Here is a 10393-nt window from a genome sequence, read left to right on the forward strand (position 1 = left end):
TATATTTATCCATGCTACGCACTATATAAAATATTCTATGAAGTATTCATAAAATATCACAATAACGTTTAAACAGAAATTGCGTTAACGTTTCGCCCGTTGTCGAAATCATTAATCAACTTCTCCCAGCGTTCTTACCGATTCACTGAAATACGATAAAATAGCCGAACCAACATCAAAAGGATTAAATAATTCTATCAAGTATTCCCATCGGTCTGAGCCAGCCTACTCGTACGATATGAATTCGTTCGATTGCTACGAACGTGGAGAAATTTTACGATCCTACAACTCGGAATTCTCTGTTCCCGGGAGATCGTATAACTCCTAACCACGTTTCCCTCTGTATGCATAGTACGTGTATAATATACGTACACATAGTAGTACCAAGATCTTTACGGAACATCAACGCTCTATCAGCGTATTCCCTCGTTTTACTCTCGCGAATATTCGCCTTTCTGTCTAGAAAATGTGTCTCGCGATGAACTGCCAGCTACGTCGTTTCGTTTCTTTTACCCGTTTTCGATCAGCAATCGCGTGGAAGAACATAGAAATCTCGAATCCAACAAGACACTCGAGGCAAATGGAAGTTTTCAAAGGAAATGTGTGCTTTTGAAAACCAGTTGCAAGGTATTTTGAAATTAAAAGATACTTCCAAGTGGATGTAGTTAAGAAATCGACAAATGGAGAATACGATTTAAAAGATATAACGAGTTTTCAGGGAAAACGGAGATTTGGTTTGAACAATTTGACGGTGAGATACTAGGTAGAAATACGAAGACTTAAATCTTCGTTATCTCGCTACCTTCGGCAATTCTATTGTAAATTAAGTATCGGAAATTCGATAACAGTCGCTTAGAAACGAATGGCATATGGAATAATCAAAGTTTAGAAAGCAAGATCGGTTAACTCGTGCGATACGTAAATTTCAAACGAATAAAAACGTTTAAAAAGCAGAAATTGTCAAAATCCACTTGCTCTCTTAGCGAGCTAGACTAGACAGGTTTGCGACTCTCTTTCATGGAAGTCTGAGTGAACGAAGAAGGAAAGAAGGCAAGGTTAAGGAAGACCTCGTGTACTGGCACTCGATCGTGACGTGTTTCGAGCATCCTCTCGAGGACGTTTCTCTCGCTGACGCGACGCGACTTGGCTGATTTTCAATTTCAACGACCACTCGATATGTCTGCTTCAGTCAGAAATACCGTATCCTCTTTTTCTGACCAATTCGCACGAACGAAACGCTTTTATCGTCTCAGCATGGAGAAATTTTCGTTCTCGCGAGATAATCGGCTAACCTCGACTCTCGAACAGTAAATTACGCTTCGTGGCGACTAAACGCGCAAATAATCTACGAATGGTCTGCTAGAAATCGATAGCAAATTTCCATCCATTGGGAGTGAAGCTCGCAGAATTGCTTTGACGAGGGAATTGTTTCTACGAACGAATTTAATTTCGTGCGTTTCTTCTTTTTCATCTTCAAGGGACGACATGAGAAAGAGAATGGCCGGGAAGAGAAACGAATTCGTACAGTTCCTTTTTCAACTTGTGAAACGACGAACGACGATTTCATTCCTCTGTCCGACCTTTCCTCTTTGATTCGCGTTTGATACGCTAGCCTTTTCTCCTGATCTCTATCTGGCTCGACGAAAACCTACGCATTGGAGGAGATTCGCAGAGGAGGATGAAATAGAATCGAAACTCGGTTCTTTCGATGTCGCTGACAACGACGACGACGACAACGGCGACGACGACGATGACGACGACGACGACGACGACGAAGAGAACGATGAGGACGAAAACATTGAAACACACATTCCCCTTGATACGTCTCTCTTTTTCTTTTTGTTCTCGTCGATCTTGTTCAACGATCAGGATGATCGTGATCCGGCAAAACCTGCGCTTGACAAGCTCTTGTGTTTGTTCGTTTTCTGGTAGTGCCTCTTTCTCGTTCTCGTCTTTGTTCGTTACTTGTTTTTTTTTTTGTAGTTTTCTTTTTGTTCTTTTTTTTGTCCCTTTTTTTCTTTGTCAAGTCCCTTTTTTCCGCTCTCTAGCTTCTGCTACTGTATCACTCTTGTCTGTCGGTTCCTTCTTGCTCGCCTCGTCGTGAATTACATATATCCGCTAAACGAGAAGGAGTAACTAGGGCGTCGCAGGCGATGTGATCGCCATGAGAGGTGCTGGCGGCAACGCGACCGGTATGTGATAATATTTACACTGGGGCCGCATGCACGCGCCCTTCACTGCGTCCCTGCACACGGTCACGCGATTCTCGATCACCTCCACGTTTCCTGGAAATGTTCAAACGGTCATCCATTAGACATATGGAAAAATCGATAACAATTTTTGGTGAATTTTAATGTGTCGATGATCTTCGTATAACGACGCTTTATGATTAGCTAAGGATATCTGCAAACCTTCGCTTTCGCTTCTAATTTCTTTCTCCATGATGCCAAGGTATTATACTACGTTAATTATAATTATATATGTAATATTTATAATATTTATAAAATGGATATGTATGTATATCTAATAAGATGGTATTATGATTATACGATAAACATTACGATTGTTTCTTTCTTTCTGAAATTCTTAGATTTTTCTAATTTTCTCCGGTCATTCCTTGAATTTACAGACTATTCACGAACGGTTTAGCAGTAAACTATCATTTTTATTAGTCGCGGCTAGCTAGTCTAGTAATTCGTGACTTTGACGAAGTTACGTGCAGTTGGAAACAGCGGTGACCAATAGATTTGTCATCCGTCGCACATTACGAGCATGATTGTTTTGTGGCGAATGCGCGGTCGTCAACTGCAAAATGGCTGCAAAATACAAATGCTGTTTGGCCGGCCATTCGATACGATATCTAGGCCGGCACAAATACATCGTGCTGGAATATACATAATTTGAGAAATTTGTACATTCTCTTTACATCGAATCGGTTTTAAAGTAATATTTTAATTGAAAAATCCAATTAGTCGATTCTTTTTACCTCCTGCCACTGAATCTTCAAATACTTTAAGCTCATATTTGAACAAAAAAATTATATTTCAGCCAAAGTCTTTTAATCTCGCTGACAACGCGGAATAACAACCTATGGCATTGTACTCACCATCTTGTGTCGCTGAAAGAAAATTCAATTAATCGTTCAACGGAATAAACGCGCAACGGAATAAGAACGAGAAGAGAAACGAAGGAACTGTTAGAAAAAAGAAAAAAAAAAAAGGCAAAGGAACGATAAGCTTCGATGTTCAACGAAATCGCCGCAAGTTGCCGAGAGGAACTGTGGCAAATGGCGCCGGAAACTCACCGTCACTGAGATGGATAAACTTGCAGGCGGGACGGTTGCACACTTGTCGATTAAAATCTTGGCACACCGGGAGGGTGTCCAGTAACTGAAAGAAAATGTGCCAGGTATTTTTATAAAACGGATAGTTTCGAGATTCACGCGAACAATAGTTACAAGGAAAAGGAGGGAAAAAAAAACAACTTTCAACAGTGTCTCGCATCAGTCGTTCTTCACAAGCAGACGCCATTCGCGCGTTTCCACAAACAGAGCGAAGACAAGTGTCTTGTCTCTCTCTCACAGAGACACCCACACGCACACATGTTCTTTGAAAATCATTGAACACACACATTCAAACTCATTTCAGTGTTAGAGCATATTCACGGTACATTACATGCTCTAAAAAATCGGATCGTATATGAATATTAATTAATTGCTACTGGCACACGAATAATCGACCGAGCGTGATAGATCTTGTACGATTTGAACGACTCTTTTCTTCTGGTTCGTCTGATTTGAAAAATAGTTATTCGCGGAGGTCGATTGTTCGTGCAGATCGAATTAAGAAGAAAATTTGCAGTAGAACTTTTCTTTTTCAAACTGGTCATTCCCTACTTTCTGTATCGTGAGTCGAGACATTGTACTCTATGAGACTGATTACTTCTTTACTTTTTCATTCGGCATCGACGTGAAGCAAGTCGATCATTAGCTTGCTACTACCGTGATCGTTCTTACGACACGACACGACACGACACGACAAGACACGACACGATACACGTTCATTGAAAGAATTGGTGTGATTCGAATGGGCGAGAACAAAGGACTCGTTTCACTTTTCTATGCGAACTGTTTTTCACCCGTGAGTCTGTGACATATATGTAACAATTTTATCTATCTGTTTTTTGCCATCTTTTCTCTATTCGATTTTCTCTTTTTTCTCAACATTCCCAACACTTTGTGTGCAAGGAGCGTGCCTATAAACGAGGATCGTTTGATTCGCAAATTTTCATCACGAGACATTCGACGTAGGAATTATTGCGCTAGAAAAAACTGTATCTTGCTGAAAGTCGATTTTCAGTTACTTTACGTGGTGAAAATGAAATAAAATTGAGTAAACGAAATTAAGTTGAAAATGTAATATATCGGTATTCGTTCTTTACGTAAGAAAGAGTCGATCAATTTGCGAATCAGGTGTGGAAGCCCTCTTCTCAGCGGGCCATTCAGCACAATGACTAGACTGAAGTATTAGTGTTAACAAAATCTGTGTATGGAATACAGGAAGGCAACGAGCATCGCTCGTCTAAGCTGTTCCCTTTCATTTTTCGATTCTTTGACTGGGAACCGAGGGTGCTAAACAGTGACTTTAAAACGCAAAAACCTGGCTGCAGCAAGATGAAAGAACAACAATCGTAATACGTAAATTGGTGTGCATGTATATATATAATATGAGCGTGGTTGAACAACACACGAGAATATATCCTTCACTACTTTTTCTTTCCTTCGTGCAAGCTCCGATTAGTCGAAATACGTTTTTACGATTTCTTCAGTTTCACGAGTTTCGCAGAAATTTGAACGAGAACGACAAACTTTGAGAAACTATTTCTCAAATACCAAGACAAAAAAATTAAAAAATTGGTAAGAGAAAAAGACACGAAAAAATGCCAGTTCCAGATTATCAAAACGAAGAATGTGAATTACAAGAAAAAAAAAAAGAAAACAAAAAGAAAAATAGAGTCAATAAACGAAGGAATTCTCGAACGATGAAAATAAAAAATAAAAAGGCTCAGGTGAAGCGAGACATTTCTACCCAACTACGTTACTATCCGTTCCTTTGATTACCCCCGAGCGAAAGATGTTATGCATATTATATGTACACACACACACATAGAAACACACACGTACACTCGTATCTAGGGAAAGATTATCGATGTACATATATATATATATATATATGTATATATATACGTATACACACATATATATATATATATGCCCGAGAGAATATATATATATGAATATAGACAAATGCAGCAAAAAAAAAAAAAAGAAAAATAGATTAAACATCAAATTCCAGAGAACTGGTATTGGTGTTAGCAAAAAACGTTAGGTCAGAAGCAGTTAACAACCTACCAGAGACAGAGTATTATGTATATGAAATAAAAAATGAGAGATAATTAAAAACAAACAAAACGAAGAAAAGAGAAAAATAAAAACAGAGGGGGAACAATGAGAATAAAAACAACGAAATCAATCGTTTAAATAATGGATCGTAATGATAATTGTCGCGAGCGAAAGTAATAGTACCATAGGCTCACCATAAAAGCGTGCAAAATATACTTGTAACGAAAAAGATTAAGATAAACAAATGCTGAACTTGTACTGACAAAAAAAAAAAGAAAAAGAAAAAATAAGAAAAGCGACGACTGGAATTAAATTACGTACTCTTCTCTCGTCACGAAGCGATCATCGATCGAATTTTTCTCGCGTGTTATGCAATTGGAAATTGACAACCAATTGGAAATTGCTACAGAGAATACAATAAAAAAAAAAAGAAAGAAAAATGGAAAATTATGGATAATGAAGAACCTTTGCGCGAGAAACAAGACATAATAAGATGGTAACAACGAATAATGGTACAGATATAGAGTAACGAGACTAATCGTCAATCGTAATAATCAGAAGAATAACGATAACAAGAGTAAGAATAATAACTATGTAATAACTTTTGCAACTGCGTAGAGATAATTTGCTACAAACACAGAGTCTGGTCATGCAAATAATGGCCCGGGAGAAGGGGGGTTGGTTCATTCTGCTTGGGTGATCTATTAGAGTCGCGATTTTCCACGTTATCTTTCTTTTTCTTTCACGAAGATCGTGTCCCTTTCGCGTGTTATCTCTCGATCGAACAGACAGAATTCTAGCAGTGAATTTTCCCGAAAAAAACGAATAAACACGAGAAAAAGGAAGGAAGTAAACCCCCTCCCTCTAAATACGATTAAGGAAAATCTAATCAATAATACGATATGTGGATCGCGATGATCTTAACTCGGATATACTCGTTGTACGTACTTGCAAAAGGATGATAGCGCGATGTACCTAATTATATTTCGTACTGTCTAACATCTCTTCGGAAGGAAGTAAACTACCTTAGGTAGTAAAAATTTGCGAGTGAAACAAATGAAACGAATTTTGTTGGTACGACCGATCGATCGATTCGTTCGAGGGGAGGGGGATCGCGCAGAGACAACGGAGCCCCTCCTCATCACCCAAGCAATTCGTGTGCTGCCAAAAGCCGACTTGAGAGGACCGCCGAAAGGGTTTTTGGTTCGCGTGCGTGAATTACGAGATTTATAGACACACACATCCACTCACTACTAAAGCTACGAGAAATAAAAAGTAAATATAGATAGAGAATATATAGAATAGATAGACACAGGGAAGAGACAAAGAAAGGTGGTAAGATATCCATCGGTGGACGAGAATATCATCCACGCCAGCGAACCAAACCGCCCGTTGGTGGCTGGACAAAAGTCAGCGGTTATTGGCATTCGTATAAAAAATGTGGAGATGGGATGTCGTAAAAGCTGTCAAATTAATAATATTCTACTGCAAATAAGTTCAACGCTAGATCAACTGCGACTCCGCAACCATAACAATAAGAGCTAATTACGCTCACGAATAAAAGTGTAGGTTCAATCATAGAGAATACAACGTACGATTGAACGTTAAATAGAGACAGAGTATTAAAACGAAAAACAAAAAACAAAAAAGAGAAAAACGTCCACCCGACTCGAAGAGAGAGATCGCGAAAAGTAATGTTAACAAAATGGCGATCGACGCTGCGGATCGTCTCACGTTCTTTCTTCCTTTCTTTCTCTTTTTTCTTCTATGTACTAGCTAGAAAGCTTTGTCAACGTGTTCTCTGCGTTTTGCGCGTTGATAAATAAAAAAAAAAAAAAAAAAAAAAAAAAAAAAAAAGGACACTTAACTTTTACAATATATAATGATTATCCTGTTAGTGAACAACAGTTTAGACAGATATAAAAGTTAGCGTAAAATATCAAATCGTTTGAAATTATTTTTGATTTCTTCATTGTAAATTGATGAACAATCAAACTTCAATTATTAATATGTTTTTCAAATATTATATACTATATAAAAAGTTATTGTTTAACTTTAATTATACTTCTGTTCAAACGGCATAGAACTACAGAGATGGTACACATTAAAGGTAAGAAGGTGTGAAGTATTGTATCAAGATTCTACCGCAGTAAAGAAATTTAGGATATTGTACAATAACTTCAAATATTTGCTTATTTATTAAAAAAAAAAAAAAAAAAAAGAAGAAGAAAAAGGAGACACGCTACAGCGAGAAACCTGTGCCCGCGGCCACGCGTTTTCGATTCTTGGCCCCGTAGTCCGATTTTGTTTTATTTTTTCCTTTTTTTACCTATCGTTTTCCCGGTTACGTAATGCGTCAGAAGCTCTCTATGCAAGCGACAGGATTGTTCCGTGTTTTCGATTGGCGACAGCGGTAAATTAGAATGGTCTGGAGAGCGTTCAGAGAGCGGGGAAAAAAGTGTTGCACGTCACGTGGAGAATCGTTTTGAAAATTCAAAAAGCTGTTACTATCGCGATGGCACTTTTTTCCTCTTTTTCTTTTTATCTGCTCTTGTTAAAACACGCGTGTTCTGCGCGGTTCAATTTAGAGGATCACGCCATTGTCGTTTTTATAGAATTCAACTTGATTGTTTTGAAAGAACCGTATAGGAGGGTTGGAAACGTAGGAAATGATGATATTTATCGTACAACTGTAAAAGGAGCGATTCCTTCGAAATTGATCGAACATTTTTCTTAATAAAATTTTCTTGCGCCAATCTTTCTTCTCGAGAAAATCAATTGCTTTCCGTGTACTTTGCTAACATATTAACATCGCATCGTCTCGTATCTCCAAGATACAACGTTTCTTACAAGAAAATTTTATCTTATATCGTCGACTCGTGTTTCCATAAAGAATCACCACTTTTATCAATTGCGCAATCAATTCAATCATATCCTGCCAATATCGTAATATGGACACGCGAGTTTCGAGGTGGCTCGATGAAATTCGAAGCAACACGCAACCGATGCTAATACAGGGACTATATACTAATATTAATATACATGCAATACATGTTCGGACATTACGTAACAACGGTCCATAACCGTGAGAAATTTTTCTAATGCGATTAAAAAATTAATTAAAAAAAAAAAAAACGATAGATGCATAGAAAAGGGGCGAAGAGACAAATTGATCGAAGTACTGAAGCGTTTTAGGGTAAAGAGAAAAAATATACAGGGTGCTTCAAGGTAAATGCTATTTGAGATAGTTTGCAAACTAACAGTTGTATAATGGTAAATGGCAAAAAAGACTGGATTTTTCTTTACTTATTTACGAGAAAGATGAATAATGGCAAATAAATGAAAAGTATGAAATTCGATTTTTTTTTGCCGGACAAAATATCTTTTCTTTTCTTACATATAATAATCTTCGTTTATCCGTTGTAAATCCATTATAAATCAAAGTTAAGTAACAAAATATATACATAACGTTCTATGTAGAGATATGAAATGAACTTTGGGACAACATAAAAAAGGACAAGTAAAATAATCAGTTTCACCCTCTCCGTCTCTCTCTGTGCAAAAACGATAGAGACATTAGTTTAAATATCGGTTCAAACACCACTATTCTCAAAGCACCCAATGCTCTTCAAATGCGTATCCCGACAATAAGGTCCACAATTAACGCTCAACGTTAATGAAAGAAGCGTAATCAAGACAATGGCATGATAGATATAATAATAATAATAATAATGTATATAATATAACAATAACAATATATATGTATATAATCTATATAATATATACATATATGGCAAAGTCGTACTAATTACTGAATAAGAAGCGTGCATCTCTTTCTTCGTGAATAAGGTTTTCTTTGTTTAAGGGGGAGTGACGACAACGCTTTCGAAATAGCATAATAATAATAACGATAATAATAATAATAATAATATTTATCGACGTAATAATAATAATAATAATAATAATAATAGACAAACACCAGATAAGGCAGTGGTTATTCGCAGTTATAGTTGCGGTGAGCAGTCGTGAGGGAGATGCCCCCAAAAGCTACGTGTTAGCCAAAGTTACCGAAGGTTCAGGTATCACGTCCGATCGTTCCAGTTCTTTTCCGAAAATTATAAGAAGCAAGCTAACAACAATTCCTACGTAAAACGTAACAAACCAAATGGTAAATAAATGGTAAAAAGAAACCTCAGAGCGATCGAACGTCTCCCTCCCCCCTGTTAACCTTGAAGGTTAGCAGCATTAAAAGTTCGGGCTTGCATCAAAGCACCAAGACGATCTGCATGAATGTTAAACAATCTCTTTTAGTCGGGAGACCGTGGACAGGAGATCGTCGTGGGTTTCGTTGAAATCCAATGAAGACTCCATGCCGTAGGCGGCCTCCTAGTTTCTTGCTATACCACAAAAACACCATAGGTAGGACTAATACGTCGCTCTCCTGATCATACCGATAGGATCGTTATTGACAAACAAGAGATTAAAAAGGAACATAAAAAAAGAGAAAAAAAACATAAGAGTGAGAGGTAACACAGGCACATTACCACGCATGCATTTCGAATTTCGTTTCACCTGTTCAATCACCGTCTGGCGCTTCTAATGCAGACCCGAGACTGGGTAAAAAACTGGTTACAATAATGAGTCTACCTGTCCGCAGCTGTCTGTGTAGACGACACAGTGAGCGTTTTGGGGGACCACTTGGGCCCCGACAGTGGCTAAGGCTGCTAAGGCGATCCACATGCAGCAAACGAGGCAGTGTTCGGTACGGTTTTTTTTATTATTATATATTTTTTTGAAGTATTTGGTAGCAGTAGTTTTTTTTTTATTATCATTACATATATTATTATTTTGTATATATATATATTTTAAAATTTGATTTGGTTTGATTTGGTTTGATTTGGTTTTTGGTTTTATTCGTGGTTTTTTATTAGCAGTCGATCGAATTCGGTGGAGAAGGCACCAAAATCAAAGTGAAGTACGCCGAACGTGCCC

At 37.6% G+C, this 10393-nt stretch overlaps 1 protein-coding gene across 1 annotated transcript; it reads right to left on the bottom strand.

Annotated features, from left to right (window-relative positions):
• Positions 1-1215: 1215 nt before the first annotated feature.
• Positions 1216-10163, bottom strand: LOC117152320 (zinc finger CCCH domain-containing protein 28-like). Its single transcript, XM_033323628.1, has 3 exons — positions 10049-10163; positions 3305-3389; positions 1216-2285 (listed from the first exon to the last, which is right to left on the bottom strand). Exons 1-3 carry the CDS (start codon positions 10139-10141, stop codon positions 2137-2139), a joined length of 327 nt encoding a protein of 108 aa, XP_033179519.1. The 5' UTR covers positions 10142-10163; the 3' UTR covers positions 1216-2136.
• Between the last annotated feature and the right edge of the window lie 230 nt (positions 10164-10393).

This window comes from Bombus impatiens, unplaced genomic scaffold (genome assembly GCF_000188095.3).
Source record: "Bombus impatiens unplaced genomic scaffold, BIMP_2.2 scf_1080, whole genome shotgun sequence".
NCBI lineage: Eukaryota > Metazoa > Arthropoda > Insecta > Hymenoptera > Apidae > Bombus > Bombus impatiens.

What these genes read in the sequence shown, in the direction of transcription:
- LOC117152320 (XM_033323628.1), bottom strand. Translation starts at nt 10,141, where the DNA reads ATGTGGATCGCCTTAGCAGCCTTAGCCACTGTCGGGGCCCAAGTGGTC. An exon ending in ACACAGACAGCTGCGGACAG is followed by an intron (nt 3,390 to 10,048) that starts GTAGACTCATTA and finishes ATTTTCTTTCAG; the next exon opens with TTACTGGACACCCTCCCGGT. An exon ending in GTTTATCCATCTCAGTGACG is followed by an intron (nt 2,286 to 3,304) that starts GTGAGTTTCCGG and finishes GAACATTTCCAG; the next exon opens with GAAACGTGGAGGTGATCGAG.